This window comes from Dromiciops gliroides, chromosome 2, assembly GCF_019393635.1.
Source record: "Dromiciops gliroides isolate mDroGli1 chromosome 2, mDroGli1.pri, whole genome shotgun sequence".
Taxonomy (NCBI): Eukaryota; Metazoa; Chordata; class Mammalia; order Microbiotheria; family Microbiotheriidae; genus Dromiciops; species Dromiciops gliroides.
In genome coordinates this window covers 546,398,967-546,423,168 of record NC_057862.1, presented here as the reverse complement: position 1 = coordinate 546,423,168, position 24,202 = coordinate 546,398,967, and the positions used below count along the sequence as shown (strand labels likewise).

Below are 24,202 nucleotides of genomic sequence, written 5' to 3'. Positions count from 1 at the left end.
TAAAGCTTTTTACACATATCCTTAAGATTCTTAGGTTCAGTCTTGCTCTAGTATATCCAAATGATTTTCTTGCCCTGTAGTAATACTGTCACTCATTTGTGTGTATAACCAGTATGTGTTGTGCCTGTTGTTTCTTTAGGGGCCACACAGTAAAGGCAGTGTGCGAATCATTTCATCTGGCTAAGGATGCAGGTTTCAAAGTTGTGGCACATATGATGCCAGATTTGCCAAATGTGGGACTAGAAAGAGACATTGAACAGTTTACTGTGAGTATTCACTTAAATAATTTTAGACTTGCTTCTTATCTTGTGTATCCTTCCTATTATTTGTTATGCTCTTAGAAATGAGATTGGAAATTTCACCAAAAAATGAAAATTGGAAATTTTGGTAGGGCTATGAGATAAGTACACTGATGAGTTGTTACTTATTCTGGCTGATCTGAATAACAGCTTGGAATTCTTCTAGAAAAGTCACTAATCCATACCAAGTATGGTGTCCTTTGACATAGTAATGCCACTAATAGGTATATCATTCAATCACCAAGCATTTTTTAAGCACCTACTATGTTCCAGGCATTTGGCTAAGTGCTGGGGATATTAAAAAAAAATAAAATAGTCCCTGCTTTCAAGGAGCTTTCATTCATTAGTTCATTATTGGGGGGGGGGGAGGGCTGTGAGGCAATTGGGGTTAAGTGACTTGTCCAGGGTTACACAGCTAGTAAGTGTTAAGTGTCTGAGGCCAGATTTGAACTCAGGTCCTCCTGACTCTAGGACCGGTGCTCTATCCACTGCACCACTTAGCTGCTCCAAGGAGCTTTCATTCTAATGGGAAAGACAGCATATACAAACCAGTACATATTAGAAAACATAGAGATCAAAGACAAGGAAAAGTCCCACATGTACAAATATTTTTTTTCCAGTGCTGCCAAAAGAATTAGAAACAAAATTGGTGCCTATCAGTTGGGGAATGGTATCATTCCATCGTAATAAAATAATATATAAAATTTGGAAAAAATTGAAAATACTTGAATGAACAGATATAGAGCAAAGTAAGCAGAACCAAAAGAATACAATAACCAGTATAATATAAAGGAAAATAATATTGGAATACATCAGAACTCTTAATTAGTGCAGTAACTGATCCTGACTTTGTAGGCTAATAGGTTTAGAATTAGAATGTACCTCAGAGACTATATAATTTAATCCCTCATTTTGCAACTTGAGAACTAAGACCCAAAGAAGTTGAGTGACTTGTTTAAGGTCAAACAAGTAATAATTGGTAGGGCCAAGATCAAACACAGGTCCCCAGATTTCCACTTTCAGAACTTTCCCAGTGTACCACCTTGTGTTCTTTCAGAGGACTAATGGTTAGCCTTAATTGGTGAACTAAAGATATGGAATGAAGTATATACATCAACAGATATTGCCAATTTGTTTGTTTATTTTGCTGTATTGTCCTTAATTACCAGGGAGAGAGAGAAGAAGAATCATTGATAAGCTATATGTGGGGGTTTTTTTTGTTTGTTTTTTTGTGAGGCAATTGGGGTTAAGTGACTTGCCCAGGGTCACACAGCTAGTAAGTGTTAAGTGTCTGAGGCTGGATTTGAACTCAGGTCCTCCTGACTCCAGGGCCGGTGCTCTATCCACTGCGCCACCTAGCTGCCCCATGATAAGCTATATGTTTTAAAGCATCAACATAACTTTAAAGAAGTGAGATTGCTAAGGTTGTTTCTTCCCATTAACAAATGAAGAAAATGTTATTTATAGAAGATATATTTTTGGGAGGAAGGCTAAATAGCATAATTCATTTGTTAAGATAAGTAGAAAATTTTCTTTCTGTCTGCCTCATGAAAAAAATGGAATTGTGTTTATTTAAGAAAGAAACCTTCAGATGTGGTGCTACACATTTATTAATATCTCTTTTCTTAGCTTTCAAAAGCTTTCTTTATTTAGAGAAAGTGCACCCCCAAATAAAGAACCATTTATACAACAAAAATAGGTCTCAGGTACCACTATTAGTAATTTCTCAAATAATGCCTCCATAATAATTTGTGGTTTTCAGTAAGGCCTAGGGTTTTCAGTAGTAGTCGCAGGTATTTGAACAATAGGACTATTAACACCTAAAGCACAGTTTTCATTAGCAAAACTCCTGGGAAGATCAATAATAGTACTCTAAGGGCCCTATTAAAAGGATATAGTGTGTTCCAAATAATAGCAAATAGCTTAATCTCAATCAATTATTCTTGGTATCCAAGGAGAAAGGTTATTTCACTAGTATATCTTGCAGATAGTCTCTTTATATAAGCAGATTTATTTATCTGCTTGTTTGTGATCTTTCCAGTCCACAGGGAATATTGGCAGACCTATCTCATTTCTAACTACATCTCAGCAGTTGAATGGTAAAGAGCTAAAATGGAAACTCTGATTTATCCCTAGAGAATAATACTCTCCAAGTTAATGGTTTCATTTCCTCTATAAAATTTTTGGTTAGATAATAACATTGTTCAGGCCCAGTAGAATTCAGAACCTCTTTTTCAACTTCTAGGTGACTTCAGTTTGTACTCTAAATCCTGTTTTACTCTTTGTTCTTCAGTTTCTTTCATGGGACACTTGGCTTCTAATTAGCAACACCCAAGTCTTTCTAGATTTAACTTTATTTCATAGAGTTGCTGAGTTAGAAGTCTACCTGTCTGATTACAAAGACTCTGGATTGTAGTGATATCTTGCCTTTGGACAGCATCAGGACCACTCTGATAAGCTGTCTTCTCCTCTCGCCGAAAACAGGCCCATTTTAAAGGCCTTCCTCCCCCACCACAGTGGGGAGACTGGCAGAGGGTAAGAGGTTAGTGTCTAATTTGAATGTTCTATATCTATATTTCCATAAATTGCTTAATCATTGTGAAAGAAGAAATTAAAACTTAACATGGATTCCTTATTAGAACAGGAAAGAGATAGTTCTCTGGTTGGTTCTCTGCATCATTCTCACGGTCTCTTACCATGGGGTCAGAACAGTGCATAAGAAGGACAATTATTTAGTAACCTCACATGTGTGAAATTCTCTATTCTGGGCTGTTTACCCTTCGTGGTCACCAAAATACACAGAAAGGCATTAGAATGCCAAAATCCAGGAGTGGCTGGTTATCTGATTTGACTGGGAAACAGAATATATGAACTAACAGAAAGGCTGAGAAGGTCACAGAGGACTTTAAATGCCAGGTTGAGAGAACTGGGTTTTGTAGAGGTAGAAGAGAACTACTGATATTTTTTTATTAGGTAAGTTGCATGGTCAGACCTGTCTGTACCTTGTGTAGGTTATGTTGGCATATAGACTGAAAGGGGGAAGAAAACAGACCACTTAGGAAGCTACAGTATCCCCTGTCCTTAAAAAACCCTCACTATCCCCTATCTCTCCTCCTCTTCACAGCTAAACTCCTTGAAAAAGCTTTCTCCACTCAGTGAGTCTACTTCCTCTCCCCTCAGTCTCTTCTAAACCCTCTGCAGTCTGGTTTCCAATCCATCACAACTGAAATGAATTACTCCAAAGTTACTCGTGGTCTCTTAATTGACAAATCCAATGGTTCTTTCTCATTTCTAATCCTTCTTGACCTTTATGCATCTTTTGACATTGTGGCTCACCCTCTCCTGGATACTTTCTCCTCTCTGGATTTTCCTGATATTTTTTCTTGGTCCTCTTCCTACCTAAGACCATGCCTCAGTCTCCTTTGCTATATCATCATCCATTCCATATCCCCTAACACTGGATCTACAGCAAGGCCCTCTCTTTGGCTCTTCTCTCTTTCTATACTCTCAGTGACATTGCTTCTGTGGGTTTAACTATCCTCTCTGTGTAGATGCCTTCCAGATTGATGTTTTCTGTTCTAGTCTTTCTTTTTAAAGATTGGATTGAATAGTTAAAAGATGATGGATAGGGGCAGCTAGGTGGTGCAGTGGATAAAGCACTGGCCCTAGATTCAGGAGGACCTGAGTTCAAATGTGGCCTCACACACTTGACACTTACTAGCCGTGTGACCCTGGGCAAATCCTCACTGCCCGGCAAAAAAAGAAGAAAAAAAAAGATAATGGATAGCCATGGAAAAGAGCAATTGTACTAGATATAGTACAGTAATTTGAGAGGAGAGCAGAATTGACTGAGGGTTTTTTAAGGATAAGGAGATTTAGATATGTTTTTAAGTAGGAAGTAAGGAGCCTGTAGAATGAGAAGATTGGCTTGAAAGAGACTGATCAAAGGGGCAGGCTCTCAAAGGAGGCAGAAGAGAATGGCATCAACTACATAATGACTTAAATGTGTGAACAAGTTAAAAAAAAAATAAGGTTTTCAATCTAGATTCTTGCTTATGAGTTTGGCAACTGAAGGAGAAATGTAAAGTGTACAAGGAGATGGTATTCATGAGGCACAAGACAGTTATTTGTGCATCTACTACAAAAAGGTATTTTTATTCAGCAAAATTCATTCTGCTAATAAATACTTTGGGTGACATTGGGCTCAACCTCATATAGATCTGTGGGCGGAAATGAGAACAGTTTGTACAGTGGAAGTTCTTCTTTTCCAGAATCCATATAATTTTTACAACAGGAAATGAGTAAACTAGGATAACATGGTTTCCATAAAAATATATACACAAGTATTGATTATAGGGTTTCAAAATGATAGTATGGGAAATTTATCAGGAAATCTGGAGAACTGACACATTTGCTCTTTGCAGACAACTGCATAACATTTGCCAAAGACCTTATAAATTGGGAACATAAAATATAACAGCTACAAAGAATTTCTCTAAGTCCAAGTGGATATACAATGCATCTTGAGAGGAAAGATGTTTCAAAATCAACAAGAGAGAAATCGAAGAAGTCAATAGTTACATGTACTTAGAGGTACAATGGAAATACCATTAAAGGAGGATGCAGTAGATGAAAAAGGCATCCTGAGCAAAAAGGTTTTTTGTTTTTTTTGTTTTTTTTGTTTTTAGTGAGGCAATTGGGGTTAAGTGACTTGCCCAGGGTCACACAGCTAGTAAGTGTTAAGTGTCTGAGGCCGGATTTGAACTCAGGTCCTCCTGACTCCAGGGCCGGTGCTCTATTGACTGCGCCACCTAGCTGCCCCCCAAAAAGGTTTTTAAAAACATCACTGTGTTGGACAATTATTGATTCAAAGGAGGAGATCTACTTAAGAACTGTGATTATTCCATTATACGTGATGCAAAACAAAAGCAGTTTCTAGTCAAAAAGGAGAAGTTACTATTATGAAGAGCAATAAAAACATATGTAGTGTTCCATTACCAATGCCAAATGAAGAAACAGAACTGCAGACTTGAGTGACAAACATAACACAGATTGTTTACAATGCCAGTTGGATATCATAAACTTAGGAGATTTTTCTGGTCTTAATGTTCATTGTCAAGATCATAGGCCTGGAAACAACCATCAAATAAGCAGAAAAGGTTAGATTCAGAAATGGAATTCTTGTTTTTCTAAACAAACATACAGTAGAATGGACTGCTGTTATGTCAGTCTATATTCAATATGTTGGACATAAGAAGAGATTTAAATTTTATAGGCTAAGAACAAACATCATATGAAGCTCTGTTCTCATCCTTCTAGCTTCCGAACTCAATGCTGACATTTTCTAATCTATCCTGGGAAAAAACATAATCTCTCAAACCAGTGCAAAAAATGGGCCTAAGGAAACTGGCTTCTCTTGTTCTAAGCCTGATTTCTTTCTGACTCACACCATCACAGTGAGTAAAGAATGTAATTAAATGTTTTATTTACAAGACTGGAAGCTGAGTCTTAGCTTGGGGATCAGCCCAGTTCTTGTTAAGCTGTAGATTGCATTTAGAAAAAGCAAACAGAGATAGTGAAATTTTTACTAAAAAAGTTGAGTAAGCAGAGGAAAGATTTTTTTTTTTTTGGTAGATTCAACATGTAGTTGATTCAGAATTCCTAAATATATGAGGTTTTTTTACAGTTCTGATTTCCGATGGAAATTGGTTCTGGAGTACAATCCAAATTAGCCTCCATCCAGTCAAAGTTTAAGTTGTGGTGAGGTAAGAAAAGGATTTAGAGGAAGTGACCAAGAGTATAAGAATTCTGAGTACCTTTTTCTGAAAAGGCCCACTAAAATACAGGCACTGAATATTATTACTTTTAATATTGCATCATACAGAAGCCATCCAGTCCAACTTGTACCTAAAAGGAATCTGTTACGTTTCCCTAAGAAGCTGTTCTTTAGCCTCCATTGGATGGATAACAAAAAACCCAGTACCTCCAAAAGCAGTCCATTTGACCTTTGAACAGCTATAATTATTTGCAAGTTTTCTTTCTTCCCATTGAGCCCACATTTATCTCCCTTAAGATGTTCTATCTACTTCTCTTATTTCTGGGCTCTGAGGCCAAGAAGAACAAATCTACTTTTCATTATATAGCCCTCCATTTACTCAGACAACTTAAACCACCTCCATCACTGGAGCAAGTTGTTTTCTGTCTTGTCTAAACACTTTCAAGTGATTCTTTTAGGTCTCTGTCTCTAGTCTCTTAACTGACTATCCTTTCTAGATGTGCTGCGCTTTGGGACCATCTTTCCTACAATACAGTGCCCAGAATGCCACATGGCCTTACCAATACAGAATAACATAGGATTATTGGCTCTCTCTATTAGGACACAATGCTTCTCTTAATGAAGGAGGAGCTCACATTAACTTTTCTGGCTGCCATCATACTCTTACTTTGAGCTTGCTGTTCAGAAAAACTCCAGTTCACCGTTCCTTTTCACACAAATGGTTGTCTAGCTGTACCTCTCTTGTCCAATACTTATTCAATGGATTATTTGGACCCAAGTGTAAGGCTTTACATTTGTCCTTATCGATTTTTTTTCTTTTTTTCTTATCTATTATATCTTAATAGATTCAGCCTATCATTCTAGCCTGTCAACATATTTTTGAATCTGAACTCTGTTATCAGCTTGGGGTGGGAGAATGGTGAGAATACTGAGAAATGCCTTAAAAATAAATAAATAGGGGCAGCTAGATAGCGCAGTGGTAAAGCACCGGCCCTGGATTCAGGAGTACCTGAGTTCAAATCCGGCCTCAGACACTTGACACTTACTAGCTTTGTGACCCTGGGCAAGTCACTTAACTCTCATTGCCCTGCAAAAAACAAACAAAAAATAAATAAATAAATAGATAGATAGATAGATAAATAAATAAATAAAACTTTAAAAGATATAATTTTAAAAGAATAAGATATGTCTAAGATCACTGTAGATGCACAGGGTAAACTTATCAGTCAGCTTAGGTTTTAAAATGACAAGTAGAGAAGATAGAAGCAAGGGTAGATAACTGAACAGGAATAGGAAAGGGTGACATGGTCTTGTAAGAAAAGGTATGGCATCTTTGCCAATTCATTCATAAAAATATTGAATACAAGGCCAAATGCACTAGAGCACTCTACAGAGATCTCCCATCATGGCATGGATCCAATAACTACTACTCTTTATGTGTAGTCTTTTAACTAGTTTTGTATAAGGAGCTCTATGCCTTTAATGTCTTTCCTCTGCCATCTTGGCTCTGCCCCCTTTAGCTAGTTTTGATTGCAACTAACTGACTTATTCTTGATTAATCTTATGCTGGCTTCTAGTGATTGGTACTCTGACACTTCATTTCTCTTTCTAACTGTTCACAAACCATCAGTTTTAAGATTATACTTTAAAAATTGGCCCAGAATTCAAGCAAGCCAGCTATTATAAAACCAGGACAACACTTGCCCATCTCCAGGCCTGATTTTTGACAGTTTTTCATAGATCAGCAAGTGGCTTAGCTATGCCATCCATAAATTATTACTAGATGATGAGATGAAGTTTGCTAGGCCTGTAAGGGAACTAGAGATCACTTAGGGCAGCCAGATGAACTCTTACAATCTGCTCACTTAGATCAGAATTCACCCACCATTTCTGTTCTTGGAGTCTAAATAAAGATCATTTGTTTTGCTGAAGAAATGGAACCATTCATTCCAAGCAACAGTTTCATCTTTCTTTTACTTTCAATGTGGCTAAATTACCTTGCTTTGGTGTCTTTCAAATTTATCACCAGTTTATTGTGAGCCTTAACATTGCTGTCACTGTTCTTAGAAGACCATGCCACCCTTTCCTATTCCTGTTCAGTTATCTACCCTTATTTCTATCTTCTCTACTTCTCATTTTAAAACCTAAGTTGACTGATAAGTTTCCCCTGTGCATCTATAGTAATCTTAGACATATCTTATTCTTTTAAAATTATTTTTAAGTTTTATTTATTGTTTTTTATTTTTAAACTATTTCTCAGTCTTCTCACCATTCTCCCACCCCAAATCTTTCCTTGTTATTAAAAAAAAAAGTTAAGCAAAACCAACTAATATATGTTTGACAACCTAAGTAATATTCAGTAATATATGACATAGTCAAGAGGAGGGATGCTTGTTTCAATCATCTGCCTTCCAGAACCAGTACTGGACATTACCTTTACTCTTGAGTTCAACCACTTTTTATTTTTATCTTTATTTTATTTTAGTCAATGCGTCATATTGATCTTCTGGTTTTACTTTCTTCACTATGTATCTTTCTGTACAAATCGTCCATGTTTCTCTGAATTCCCCTTATTCTATATTTATTATGAGGTAGTAGTATTCTATGGCTTTCATGTACCACAATTTATTCAGCTATTCTCCAGTCGATTGACCCAATTTTCTTTTAACCCTAGCCCTTACCCTATTTCTTTTCAGTTTTATGCCACTGCAAAAAGGCTTACTATGAATATTTTGGTATCTTTTGGACCATACTTTCTTCTTTTGGCCTTTTTGGGCAAAGAGTGTCTGAACACCAACCAATGGGAGTACTGAGTCAAAGTGTCAGAACAGTTTAGTAACTTTTCTTTAATGATTCAGAACTTTTCCAGAATGTGTTAATGTGCCTATTTTTCCACACATCACTCCAATACTATTTTCATCTTTCCCAATTTTATGGGCATGATGAAATCTCAGTTTAATTTCCATTTCTCTTATGGGTGTTTGGAACGTTTTCAGATGATTGATGAAATACCTTTTCTTTATTTCCTTCAACTGCTTATCTCATTGAAATCCTTTGTATGTTTCTTCAGAATTTTATTCTTCCTTTAACTCTTTAACCAACTTTTAAGATATGTGATTTTCCTAGCCTTTCTCTGAATTCTTTGAAATCCATTTTCTCAAAATCTGGGGCAATTTAGACTACCCCACTTTCCTGGTTTTCTTTATCATGAACTATAAGGTAAAGTTCAATTATATTTCAATGTTACCATCATTTCAGATTCAACCACTTCCTTCTTTTTGGTTAAGAATAGCTCTCACTACTTCCTCATATGTTGAAGAATGAAGTCATCATTAATGCCAGTTAAGAACTTATCATCTACTTTGCTTTGGGCAGAGAACAAACTTTAGCATATATTTATGTGCTTCCTTGGTTCCTTTTAGTGATGTCATTTGTTCCCTGTTGAATCTTCAGAAAGGGTATTGTTTGTCAGGTTTGCAAATTATTAACCCACTGGAAACCACATTTGTTGTTGTTTTTCAGTCCTGTCCAACTCATCATGTCTGACTTTTTTTTATCCCATGTGGGGTTTTCTTGGCAGAGATACTGTAATGGTTTTCTTTTACCTTCTCCAACTCATTTTACAGATGAAAAACTGGGGCAGACAGGGTTAGGTGACTTACCCCGGGTGACACAGCTAGTAAGTGTCTGAAACTGGATTTGAACTCAGATCTTCCTGACTCCGGGCCAGGTACTGTATTTGCTGTACCGCCTGGGTGCCATAACAGCTTATCTCTCTCTTATTAACATAAGGTTGGCCTGTGGGTCTCTTAGCAAGGAGTCATTAATTGGCATTTTTCTTCCATTGAATAGAAATTGATTCCTGCTTTCCTTGGATCATAAGTTCCTTGCTCCTCACAGTGTCCAGCTCTGCTTTCTCTGAGAAGTATCTTGTACTTATTGTAAAACTTCAGGTGTTTAGTGGTCTTTTCCTTCTTTATCTGCATCATAATCTCTTAGCATCCAACCTCTTGGCTTAATATTGATTATTCTCTTTCTCTCTTAAGATTATTTTTCTTCTTCCTTTTCCTTTTAAAATACCTCTTCAATTATTTCAGAGATTACTTTATTCTGCCTGATAAGCTTTTAAGGAAAGAGGTGTTTTTCTGCTCCCTTTGCCTTCTGTCTACAGGCGACTAACTTTCACATTGTTCATATGGAACTAATATTTGTCATTGGCAGAAATAGAGATAAAGCATATTTTTTGCAATTCCATGCAATATTCCTCTTGCCCTGCATATTTTCAAATAGAGAGATCCTCACTTCTCTATTCTTATGGTTAGCTCTTGTGGCTAACTCATTTGGCAAACTGCCTGTTTGTCACATGAGATTTCAGCACATTTATGGGCTTTTCAGATTACAGCCCCCAAATATTGTTCCCATTAAGAGATTGACACCAATTATGAATTGAACTTAATCTACTCCTCTTTGATTTGGACTGACAATTACCTTTAAAAGGAAACATTCTTACTAAGAAAGATCTAAAAAGTTTTGATTAACTTGTCTATTACTCTGGATAGAAAAAAAATGATATATGAATTAAATTGTATAAGATCAAGATAGGCCATTGAAGAAATATGTAGGACAGTATTATCCCTTCCTTAAATAACATTAACTGATTTTGCTGTGTTGTATCAAGTTCCAAAACAAAGAATTCTATATATAATATAACAATTGCACAGCTAATTAAAGTGTTAGAATAAATCATACTAGGACTATCAGTCTATACTTACTTTAATTTTGGGGTTTTCTAGAACTGAGTTAAACATTTCCTTTCAATAGCTTCATTAGAATTGTACTTTACTGCTTTTAAAACAAATCCTCTGCTCCAGTCTAAACACACATCAACTGAGTGGTAAGGGAAACCAACCCGGGAGGATTCTGAGTGGGTAAGGGAAACTCATCAAGTTTAAAAATTCACAGTGGATATTTCAGAAAGTACATAATCTCTATGTGGATAATTGAAAGTTGTTTATTCTTTGTCCTCAGGAATTTTTTGAGAACCCTGCTTTCCGCCCAGATGGTATGAAACTCTACCCTACACTGGTGATTCGTGGAACTGGTCTTTATGAGCTTTGGAAATCAGGAAGATATAAGAGTTATTCTCCTAGTTGCCTTGTAGAATTAGTAGCTCGAATATTGGCTCTTGTACCACCATGGACACGGGTGTACCGAGTGCAAAGGTGATATGTCCATCTGTCCATGTTGTTTCTTACTTCAGTACTTTGGTGCTATTATGATCTCATCATTGTTTGGATATTCTCTCTGTTGGTGCAGATCAGAACTGTTCCATGCATGCCTTCTGACTTTTTGTGATTCTTGTCTACGTCTTTCCATAAATCTTCAGTAGAGGAGTTACCCAGTTAGCTAGAGAATTTCCTTGAGGATTTTTGATTTTCACAGATAACCATTATAACACTTAGGTCTATCATTCTATTATCTTTTGCTCTGTTGCCTTTTGTCCTTGATATCTTTTATCACTGGCTAGTACCCACCATGCATCTCTCAATTGACTTTTGGGTCACCAGAAATTTTGTTTCTTTGGACATAATGGTATTTCATTATTTGCCGCTATACAGAATGTCCAGAGAAATGCTGATATTGAAAATGTGGGCCTTTAAAAAAAAAATCAGGAAACAACTTAGAATCATTGAAAAGGTTACACACTTTCCCAAATACACCCCAGTCACTGTTTTTCTTAGTTCTTAGACCAGCTCATTGTCCATCTGAAGTTCCTGTCCAGACTAATTCAGTAAACTTTTCCTTCTTAATATATTTCATGGTTTGGGCAATATTGATGAAGCAATTTCTTAACCTGCCAAAATTAAATTGACTGGTTCTGTCTGTTCACATTTTAACCAATCTATGATAACCATCGAATCTTCTGAGAGACTTAAAGATATGAATGATTGGGACACGGTAATTTTTTAAAAAAATATAGCAATGAGGGTTAAGTGACTTGCCCAGGGTCACACAGCTAGTGTCAGTTGTCTGAAGCTGGATTTGAACTCAGGTCCTCCTGAATCCAGGGCTGGTGCTTTATCCACTGTACCACCTAGCTGCCCCTGACACAGTAGTTTTTTAAAAATGATATTAATTTACTGTTTGACTCCAGAATTTTAATGAAGTTTGGAAATAGAAAGGAATGAAAATGAACACATAGTATCAGAATTTCTCTGCCCAGAACATAGCAGAAAACTCTCTGCAGTTACTCCCCACTGTTATTAAGGGAAGATTTACTTGGAAAATGAAGTCTTCTCTCAAACCAGTTTTGATTACTTAGAAAGGACTAAAATGATTTTTACAGTAAAGTTCCCCTCTCTACTATGGTAGTACTTTTATTGGTCTTCAGATGAACAACTTTGATGGGGAGGAGAGAGAAAATAAAATCTCATTTGTAGTCAGAGGCTTCTAATCTCATCTTCTACAGGAAGCCTTTCTCAGCTCCTCTTAATTCTAGTGCTAAGTATGCTAAGCACTTTACAAATATTAACTCATTTAATCCTCACAAAATCCTGGAAGCTACTAGGTGCTATTGATAATCCCATTTTACAGTTGAGGGAACTAAGACAAGTTAAGTGACTTACCCAGGGTCACACAGTGAGTATCTGAGGCTGGATTGGAACTCAGATCTTCCTTACTCTAGACCCAGCGGTCCATTCACTGACTAACTAGCTGCTTCCACAGTGTAGATACTATTTACATATGGCACACCTTTTAAAGCAAATGCTAAATTTTTGGGGGGGGGGGGTGAGGCAGTTGGGGTCAAGTGACTTGCCCAGGGTCACACAGCTAGTAAATGTCAATTGTCTGAGGTTGGATTTGAACTCAGGTCTTCCTGAATCCAGGGCTGATGCTCTATGCACTGTGCCAACTAGCTGCCCCACAGATGCTAAATTCTAAAACCTGCCTTCAAAACTGTTAGCAGAACTCTGAGTAAGAGACTGTGGTACACTCTTGAACATTAATGCTACAGGGCAGAGATGTCAAATTCATGTGACCCCTAGAACTCTTGAGTGTGGCCTAAACCAGATTAAAATATAAATGGGAAATATTTAACAAAATAAATAAAAATGAAATAAAACATAAGTAATATTACATTTTAAAAATACCTCAGTATGTGGTCCACAAGAATCTTTATATACAGATTAGTGGCCCCTATTTCTGTTTGAGTTTGACACTACTGATGGAGAGGATCTATTGGATTTTCCAATATGAAAACTGTTTCATATATGTTATAACAGAATATGTGAGACCAACAGAATGCTATGTCCAGGACTAGGGAAAAAGCAGCCTGGTATAATAGAAAAAACATTGGCCTCAGAACTAACAAACCTTAGGTTCAAAATCTATCTCAGATACTTAGTAGTTACATGGCCTCAATAAGTCACTTAATAACAATAATACTACAAAAAACAGCAGCCCTCATTTAGTGCTTTAAGGTTCAATTTATGTGCATTAATCTCATTTGATCATTTCAGCTACCCTGCAGTGTGCTATTTGGTATTATCTCCGTCTCATAGTTGAGACCCAACCAAGTCCCAGAAAGTCGTGACTTGTCTAGGGTCTTTCAGCTATTAAGTGTCTGAGGGGTGTGCACATGAAATATTCAAACCAGTATGGTAGACAGACAAATGAGTAAGGATATCTGTGCCCTCTGTCTCTCTTACCACTCTGTATCCTATTTGTTGGTTCTTGTCCTGAGAGTTATCAAAGTACATATCCAAGAGAGACTAGTCCTACCTAGAACTTAAGGCCATAGCTGAGTGACCCAAGGTCATTAGGAGTAGTACAAAAGGACAAAGGAGGGGGGACCATTTTATAAGTGCTCCAGTATTGGTAAACAGGATCTTAACCACCTTCAAACAAGACAGCAGTCATAAAGAGACTAAATAAGGGTCAATAAATCAGTCATTCAACTAACAAGCATTTATTAAGCACCTATTATGTGCCAGGTATTGAGTAAGGCCCTGGGACCACAAAGACAAACATCAAATCATCTTACTCTGAAGGAGCTTCTATTCTCTATCAAGAAATAATGTATACACAAAGATGAATACAGAAGATGATAGAATTTTGTTGGTGTCAGGGATTTCATTTAGAGTCATACCTACAGGGTGGGCCAAAAGTCACAAAGGGGTCTGACATTTTAATAACTTTGAAAATTATGTTTTCTTTATTTCCTATATATACTGTATAGGATGCTATGGTATTGTAAATTACAAAGAAAAAATAAAGGAGTTATTAAATATTGAAACCCCTTTATGACTTTTGGTCCACCCAGTATTTCTGCTTCTCTCTCCCCAGTCTTGTCTCAGAGGAAGAGGTTTTGTCTAAGCAGGCTGCATCGCCCCATGCAAAATAGCCATCTATTAATGCGTCTTGTCCTCCTCTTCTCCCTTTACTTCTAGGTTTTATTTTCTTTCTAGTACTGTCTCTTTTGCTTTTGGTCTAATTGAATGGGTGTCCCCCAAGGCTCTGTGCTGGACACTCTGTACTGTCTCTCTTAGGGATCTCATCAGCTCTCATAGGTTATCATCTCCAAGAAATCATTCCCAGATCTACATATCTAGCCCTAACCTCTTTCCTAAGCTCCAGTCTCACATCATCATCTACATTTTGGACATCTTGAATCGGATGCCCTGTAGGCATCTCAAGTGTAACATGTCCAAAGCAGAACCCATTTTCTTCCCCTTCCACCTTTTCTTCTTCTAAATTTCCCTAGTCAAGGGCACCACTATCCTCTTAGTCAGCCAGGCTTACAATCTCAATGTCATCCTCAGCTCCTCTCTCACTCATTCTACATATCCAGTCTGTTGCCAGGTCTTGAAAGTTCTACTTTGCATATAAATCCCCTTCTCTGCATTCACACAAGCACCACCCTGGTGCAGGCTTTCCTTACCTCACTCTTAGATTATTACAGTAGCCTTTTGGTTGGTCTCCCTGCCTCCAGTCCATCTTCCGCTCAGCTGCCAAAGCACATGTCAGACTGTGTCACTCTTCTACTTAATAAATTCAATTGGCTGCCTTTTACCGCCAAGATCAAACATAAAATTCTCTGACTTTTAAAGCCCTTTAAAACCTGGCCTCTTTCTTCTTTTCTAGTCTTCTTATGCTTTAATTCCTTTCATGTTCTAGTGACTCTGGTCTTTCTGCTCCCATACCCATGATACTTTCAGCTCCTGTCTCCATGTTTTTTTGCTGGCTGTTCCCTGGCCTTGGAATGCTTCACCTCCTCACCCCTCCTTCCCTTCTCCTTCCTAGACAGCTAGGTTGTGCAATGGATGGAAGGAAGTGTTGGACATGTAGTCAGGAAAACCTGAGTTCAAATCCAACCTCTGTCATTAGTTGTGTAACCTTATCATTATCAGCTTCCTCATCTGTAAAATGCAGATATTAATACCACCTACTTCACAGGATTGCTGTGAGGACCAAATGAGTTAACATATATAAAGCATTTTGCAAATCTTAAAGCACTATATAACGCTTGCTTGAAGACTTAGATCATACTGTCTGCAAGTGGCTTTTCTAGGCCCTGCCCATTAGCTGTCCAAAAATATGTAGAGATAAAAGGTTCAGCATTACTGTAAACCTTCAGCCCAACTGGATTACAACTTTTCAGTGGTGTTGTAGAGTGAATTCCTCTTTAGATATGGATTGGATTGGATAATTTCTAATATTTCTTTCACCTCTGAAGAAATTCTGTGATTCTGTGAAAATAAAATAATAGTTTAGCTTTTTTTATATTACTTACTAAGGTATGAAAATACAAACTACATAATTAGTATAATTTTTAACATTTCCAGGATAATAAAGAAATGGCAGGGCAGCTAGGTGGCGCAGTAGATAAAGCACCAACCCTGGATTCAGGAGGACCTGAGTTCAAATCCAGCCTCAGACACTTGACACTAGCTGTGTAACCCTGGGCAAGTCACTTAACCTTCATTGCTCTGCAAAAAAAAAAATGGCATAAATTATTTAAACATTCTTGCAATGATAAGACTTAGAGCTGGATGAGACTTTGGAAGCCATTCTACTCCAACCCCAAATTTTATAAATGAAGAAATTGAGACCTGGAGAAGTGACTTGCCCACAGTCAAACATTGGCAGATCCAGTTCTCACACCAGTGCCTCTGACCCCAAATTCAGCATTCTTTCAGCTACACCCAGATGCCTCCTAGGCTTATATAGCATATCTTAGATGTAATAAGGACAGTAAATATGTTCATTTCTAGCCAAAGTGAATATAAATTTCTACTCTGGATATTATTCACTTGATTTCTGCTTCTTCATTAGTAAGCTTGAACAAAAACCTATTAGCTATATGACTGCAATTTGTATAATTTCTTTAGTTCTCAGTTGTTCACTTATAAAAAAAATAAGAGAATTAGACTAGATTATCTCTCAAGGCCCCTTCTAGAATGCTGATCGGACATTCTGTTTTAATAGATTGTAGTCCTGAAAATAACAAGTTAATTTTTCATAAAAATGTTTTTAAATCACCCATGCACACAATGATTTGTCGTAATCTTAGGAGAAGACATTATTCATTTTATATCTTTTATTTTAGGCCATCTTAATAACCATGGCTCAGCTAGTTAGTAGAAGTAGCACTTAGAATGTCACCTGATATTTAGATCATCTATATGAAAAGGCTATTTTTCTCCCATAACCTTATAGATGTTTTTTCTGAAGTACTCTTTTGGGGGGGTGGGAGCAGGGCAATTGGGGTTAAGTGACTTTCCCAGGGTCACACAGCTAGTAAGTGTTAAGTGTCTGAGGCCGAATTTGAACTCAGGTTCTCTTGAATCCAGGGCCATTGCTTTATCCACTGCACCACCTAGCTGCCCTCCTGAAGTACTCTTTTTTTTTTTTTTAGTGAGGCAATTGGGGTTAAGTGACTTGCCCAGGGTCACACAGCTAGTAAGTGTTAAGTGTCTGAGGCCGAATTTGAACTCAGGTTCTCTTGAATCCAGGGCCATTGCTTTATCCACTGCACCACCTAGCTGCCCTCCTGAAGTACTCTTTTTTTTTTTTAGTGAGGCAATTGGGGTTAAGTGACTTGCCCAGGGTCACACAGCTAGTAAGTGTTAAGTGTCTGAGGCTGGATTTGAACTCAGGTCCTCCTGACTCCAGGGTCAGTGCTCTATCCACTGAGCCACCTAGCTGCCCCCTGAAGTACTCTTAATACTAATTGTCTGGACTTTTGAACATAGAACATCTTATCAGCTCTAATAAGGTAAATAAACTAGCTGATTGGCTAATTGTGTTTTCTTTGCATTTGTAGGGGTAAATGAGAAAGAATTTGAAAAAATCAAATCCATTTAGAGAATTGAAGTATAAAAGAAAGAGAGTTGGGGGCAGCTAGGTGGTGCAGTGGATAGAGCACCAGCCCTGGATTCAGGAGGACCTGAGCTCAAATCCGGCCTCAGACACTTGACACTTACTAGCTGTGTGACCCTGGGCAAGTCACTTAACCCTCATTGCCCTGCAAACCAAAAGAAAGAAAGAAAGATAGTTGGCATATTCTCTAAACAAAGATAGCTAGTACTTAGTGTTGAATAGGAAACAGATGCCCCAAAGGCAGCAATATTCTCGATGCAGATTTTTCTTTTTCATAGTGTTTCTTATGCCATCTTCAGATTAAAGTTTTTTAGATAGGGATAACTAGAACAACTTCAGTGATAATCATACTTTACAGTTACAAAATACTTTGTTTTTACATATATACATATGTACATATAGATTTTTTTAATCTCATTTTTCTTTGTTCTGTTAAACTAAGATAGGTGGTACAAATGTCTTAAAATTAAAGGTTCTCAGAGTTAGAAGTGTTCATCTATTTCAACTAATACCTAAATGGGAATCCTCTATAATAGCATCCCTGACAAACATTCATCAAGCTTCCACTTGAACACCTCTAATGATGGAAAAAATTGTTTCTATTTCTCTAATTTCCACTCATTTGTGGATCTCTTTCCTTCTTTTCTTTGTGTTTATGTTGTTTTGACCATATAAGTGTTTAAAAATAATTGACAACAGGAGAGAGCCTTTGAAATTTTATATGCTTTCTTATAAGGGCTGCTTTTCTTTGAATGCTTATGAACATCATAATAGATTCCAGATACAAGAATTGAGACCTTAAAGATAAGTTAGAGACTGGAATAAAATTCAGTACTTCTGTTTTACTTCGGTAGGATTTTTTTCCCCAAATGAGTTGGTGTTTTTAAACTTTTATTTCTAGTTTCATTTAGAACAAACTACTTTGTATCATCATCAGAAAATTATAGGTGTCTATTAGTCGTTTTTATAGCATTTTCTAGTGCCACATAGTAATTTTCATCAAATGTACCTTACTGCAATCCTAGTGGGTAAGTGATTATCATAATTTTAGACATGAAAAAACTGATGAAAATATGTGAGAAGTGATATGCCTTGCACCCTGGTGTGTGTGTGTATGTGTATAATTGATTACTTTAATGTATGGAACAATTAAAACAATGTTTTAATACAGAGGGTTGGTTTTATGTCCCAATATCTTATGTTCTTTCTTCTTCACAGAGATATACCAATGCCTTTAGTCAGCTCAGGAGTGGAACATGGGAATTTGAGGGAGCTGGCATTTGCAAGAATGAAAGACCTTGGGATACAGGTAAAAAAAATAATAATTAGGACCTTATAGTTAAGATCAAAGTAACTGGATAAACCAAAGGAGCTTTCTGCTAGGTTGCATCTTACAAGTGATGGCCAACAAACTTGTTAGGCATTGTCATTGTTTAACTTAACTGTTCTCAGCCAGTTAGTATTGTGGCCAGTGATCACTCAGATTGTACCATCTCATGCCCCTGCCACCTTCACATACCAGAGTATTTGGTTATTTGCATTTTTGTCTTCCACTTCCCTTTTAGTAAGCAAATATTTTTTGAGCACCTACTAAATGCCCAATATTATGCTTTTCTCTTTGAAAAGTATCAAAATACCATAAGAGATCCTTTTAAAAAATTTGTGATATAGATGAAGATACAAAAATAAAATACATAAAACAGTTAACAAGCAGTCGAAGACAGTTTTTGCTGTTTCCTACCTCTATTCACACACCATGCTTAGCACAAATCACAGGGAGTAGATACATCCTCTCTCATACTCATAGCCTCATTAATATGCCAACAGAAGCTATAAAAACATTTCTTGGAATTCAGCCAAGCAGCTTTGACTATGGCCAAGTCTGTCCACTACAGATATTTGGCACAGTGGATAGAACACTGGCCCTGGAGCCAGAAAGACCAGCCTTAGTTACTTAATGGCTGGGTAACCTTGTCTCTGCTTATCTTGGTTTCTTCATCTGTAAAATGGATATAATAATAGTATCTAGCATACAGGGCTTTTGTGAGGTTCCAGTGAGATAATATATGCTCAGCACTCTGCACACCTTAAAGCACTCTACTAATGCTAGTTATTATTACTAGGCACAGACAAACAATGATGCATATAGACATCCATGACAACAGTGCAAAGGAGATCATGCTACTTTTATTGTATTGTATTTTTATTCTGAATTTAAACACACAAAAATGATCATCTCTACATCTATAACAGAACATAAGAGAACTGTATATGAAACTCCATTTTATACTGCTTGTTTTTTTAAATCATATTAATAATTCCAAATATTATTTTCAAAACTGGCCTGCTTGTCTTTGCTTCCTAATAAACTTCCTTCCAGTGTCTTCTCTGCTTAAAAAAATGTTTCAATGGTCCTCAGGTGGGGTGGGGGCGCCCCTCACTATTGCTAACCCTCTGTTACCCTCCAATCCCTTCTCAGTTCAAAACTGAGAGGGAAGAAAAATACCTTGTAACAAATAATAGTGAAGCAAAACAAACCCACATGGTGTCCGTGTCCAAGAATATATATGTTTTTTTCTATACCTTGAGGCTAATGTTTCATCATAGGTCCTCTGGAGACATGGTCAGTCATTGCATTGAACAAAGTGCTTAAGTCTTTCAGAGTTGGGGTTTTTTTTCACAGTGTTGTTATCCTTATATAACTTGTACTCCTGATTCTGTTCACTTCATCCTGGATCAAGTCATACTACCCAGAATTCTCTGAAATATTTTCTTCATTTCTGCAAATAATATTTGTAATCTAATAGTATTGTGGTAATATTCCATATATTCATATACTACAGTTTCATCAGCCAATCCTCAATTGATGGGTACCTCTTTAGATTCTTTTCCTTTTCCCTTTTAATATTCTCTTCAGGATTAAGAAGTTTGTTTTGCTTGCAACTATTCCTTTCCCAGTGTAATCCTTCCCTTCGTACTCCTCTTGTTTCCTTGATGATTATGATGTATCATTTCTAAACCAAGCCTGTGTGTTTTCAAACCACCTTTGTCTGATTCAGATATAGTATCTTTTGATGCCTAGTCCCCTACCTTCTACTCTTCTAATTAAGAGAAATAGCAAATTTCACCTTCTCCTTTTTTCTCCCTTCTATACCAGTGAAGTCCTTTTACCCTCCCCTCTCTTGCCCCTCACATAGCCCTTAAAACAGACCCAATCCACACCTAGGACTTCTTTTTTATTTCTCTTCCTCAATATCCTTTGGGGACATTAAGGTCCTGAAGAGGCACTTGTTTCTTCTTCTATTACAGTGTTAGTACCATATCATCACAGTGCTATATCTCCTTCTAGTCACTCAAATAAATTTACTTTTGTAGGTTTCTCTTAATTCTTGTGTTTGTATTTCCAAATTCCTTCTCACCTCTGATCTTTTCATCAGAAATGCATAAAAGTCTTCTGTTCTAATGAAATATTAAAGGTCCATTTTTCCCCCATGTAGGATTATGGGTAAGTTATCCTTGTTAGTAAGACTGTATCTTTGGGATATTACATTCCAGAGTTTCTCATTTATTGAAGAAGTGTTTAACAACATTTTTTTTTAATGTGGGAGCTCTGGATTTTGGCTATGACATTCCTGGGGTTTTTCCTTTTTTGATTTAGGTGATCAGTGAATTCGATCTTTACTTTGTCCTCTGGTTCCAGTCAATTTAAGCCATTTATGATTTCTTGAAATATAGTGTCCAGGCATTTTTATTATTTTTTTAACATGGTTTTCAGGGAGTCTGGTGATTCTTAGATGATTTCTTCTTTATATATTTTCCAGGAAATTGTTTTTTTATATCAAATATCTTATATTTTCTTCTGCTTTTTTTAATCTTTTGATTTTTATTTCAGTATTTCTTGCTATCTCATGAAATTTTTGGTTTCTGTTTGGTCTGTTCTAGCTTTCAGGAAGACCATTTTGAGGAGTTTTTCTTTATTCTCTTTCCATATCTTTCCTCAAGAGATTTTATTTCATTTTTGGTCATTTGAATAAATCTGTGTTTTCATGGGGCATCTAGGTAGCACAGTGGATAAAGTACTGGCCCTGAAGTTGGGAGAACATGAGTTCAAATCTCACCTCAGACACTTGCTAGTTGTGTGACCCTGGGAAAGTCACTTAACCCCAATTGCCTTAAACATCTGGGGCCATCTCCAGTCATCCTAATATATATCTTGCCATTGGACCCATGTAGCTCTGGAGGACAGAGGGAGGTTGGTGACCTTGCACAGTCCTCCCCCACTTAAATCCAATTCACTGCAAGTCATGATGTCACCCCTGATATCATGGTACTCTTCAGGAACAAAGGACAAACAACAAATAAATCTATGTATTCATGTAGTTCTTAAGAAAAAAATCTATTTTCCTTTGATTCTATTTACATTTTTCATGTAATTGTTTTCTCCTTCTAGACTGCTTTGTTTTGTTGGGGTTTTTTTCTTTATTTTGTTTTGTTTTTGGCATCTCTAGACATGCAATAATTTTTTATACTGGTCAATGTTTAATTCTTCTACAAGCTCCTTCATTCTTTTTATCCCCATTCAGTTTTCTCCAGAGATCTATCGTATGTAACTTTTCTAAAATTCGGTTACCTCCTTAACTTCTTTCTTGTTTATTTTATGGTTAGATTTATCTAGTTCTGAGAGGGGAAGGTTGAGGTCCCCTACTAGTAAGAGTTTTGCTGTCTAATTCTTCCTATAATTCACGTAACATCCCTAAGAATTTGGATGCTATACCACTTGGTGTATATATGTTTAGCATTGATATCACTTCATTGTCTATGGTATTTTTTAGCAAGACACAGTTTCCGTCCTTATTAATTAGATCTATTTGTGCTTTTGTCTGAGATAAGAATTTCTACCCCTACTTTCCTTACTTCAGCTGAAGCATAATATATTCTGCTCCAACCTCTTGCCTTTACTCTCTGTGTATCTCTCTGCTTCAAATGTGTATCTTGTAAGCAACATATTGTAGGATTCTATTTTTTAATCCACTCTGCTATCCACTTCCATTTTATGGGCGAGTTCATCCCATTCACATTCACAGTTATGATTACTGTGTTTTTCCCTCCATCCTATTTTTCTCCTTGTTTATACTTTTATCTCTCCTTTCACCCTGTCCCTCCTCACCCAATGTTTTTACTTCTGACCACCCCTCCCACAGTCTGTCCTCCCTTCTATTAACTCACCCTCCTTTTTCTTGCCCCTTTGCCCTCCTACTTTTACCAATTCTTCTATCAACACCACTGCTACCCTTTTTCTTTCCTCTACCCTTTTTCTTTCCTCTACCCTCTTCTGCTTCCCTTTGGATAAGATAAATTTCTATACCCAACTGAATGTGTATATTATTCCCAGTTTGAACCAGATTCAGTAAGAGTATTGTTCAAACAATGCTTACCACCTCCCTTCTTTCCCTCTACTGGAATAGGTCTTTGTGCATCTTCATGTGATATAATTTACCCTATTCTGCCTCCCCTTTTCTGCCAGTACAATCCTTTTTTTTACCCCATAATTTTTTTATATCATCACATCAAAGTCAACTTATACCCACACCCTCTATCTTTGTATACTTCTTCTGTCTGCCATAGTAGAGTATCATCTTCCTGTGTAGAAATATAAACAGTTTAATATTATCAAATAACATGTTTTGCTTTGTTTTGGGTTTTTCCTGTTGATCTTTTTCTGTTTCTCTTGAGTCTCGTATTTGAAGGCTGAATTTTCTGTTCAGTTCTGGTCTTTTCAGCAGGAAAGTTTTAAAGTCCCCTAGTTCATTGAATATCCATCTTTTCCCCTGAACGATTACGCAAAGTTTTCTTGGGTAGTTGATTTTTTTTGGGGAGGGGGGTGAGGCAATTGGGGTTAAGTGACTTGCCCAGGGTCACACAGCTAGTAAGTGTCAAGGGTCTGAGGCCAGATTTGAACTCTGGTTCTCCTGAATCCAGGGCCGGTGCTCTATCCACTGCCCCACCTAGCTGCTCCAAGGGTATTTGATTCTTAGTTGCAAACCAAGCTCCTTTGCCTTCTGGAATATCATATTCCAAGCTCTCCCATCCTTTAATATTGAAGCTGCTAGGTTCTGTGTAATCTTGACTGTGGTTCCTTGATAGTTGATAGTTTTTTTCTGGCTGCTTGCAGTATTTTCTCTTTCACCTGATAATTCTGGAATTTGGCTACAATATCCCTTGGAGATTTTGTTTTGGGATCTCTTTCAGGAGGTGATTGGTAGATTCTTTCAGTAACTATTTTACCCTCTGGTTCTAGGATATCAGGGCAGTTCTCCTTGATAATTTCCTGAAATATGCTGTTTAGGCTCTCTTTTTGATCATGGCTTTCAGGTGGTTCAGTAATTCTTAAATTATCTCTCCCAGATCTATTTTCCAGGTTAGTTGTTTTTCTAATGGGGTATTTTACATTTTCTTTTTTTTTCATTCTTTTTATTCTGTTTGACTGATTACTGATGTCTTATAGACTCATTAGCTTTCACCTGCCTAATTCTAATTTTTAAGGAATTATTTTGTTCAGTCAGGTTTTTTTTACCTCTTCCATTTGGCCAGTTCTACTTTTTAAGGAGTTGTATTCTTCGTTGGATTTTTTTCCCCATTTGGCCAATTGTATTTTTTAAGGAATTGTTTTCTTTGGTCAATTTTTGTCCTTCCTTTTTGAAGCTACTGATTCTTTCTTGCATAACTTTCTTTTCCCAATTTTTCC

At 36.9% G+C, this 24,202-nt stretch overlaps 1 protein-coding gene across 1 annotated transcript in view; it reads left to right on the top strand.

Annotated features, from left to right (window-relative positions):
- ELP3 (elongator acetyltransferase complex subunit 3) overlaps positions 1 to 24,202 on the top strand; it is a 97,712-nt gene that overhangs the window by 29,803 nt on the left and 43,707 nt on the right. Inside the window, exons 9-11 of the mRNA XM_043989788.1 lie at positions 140 to 266; positions 11,104 to 11,297; positions 18,676 to 18,766. Coding sequence (XP_043845723.1) covers positions 140 to 266; positions 11,104 to 11,297; positions 18,676 to 18,766 — 412 coding nt within the window. The remainder of the gene's footprint in view (positions 1 to 139; positions 267 to 11,103; positions 11,298 to 18,675; positions 18,767 to 24,202) is intronic.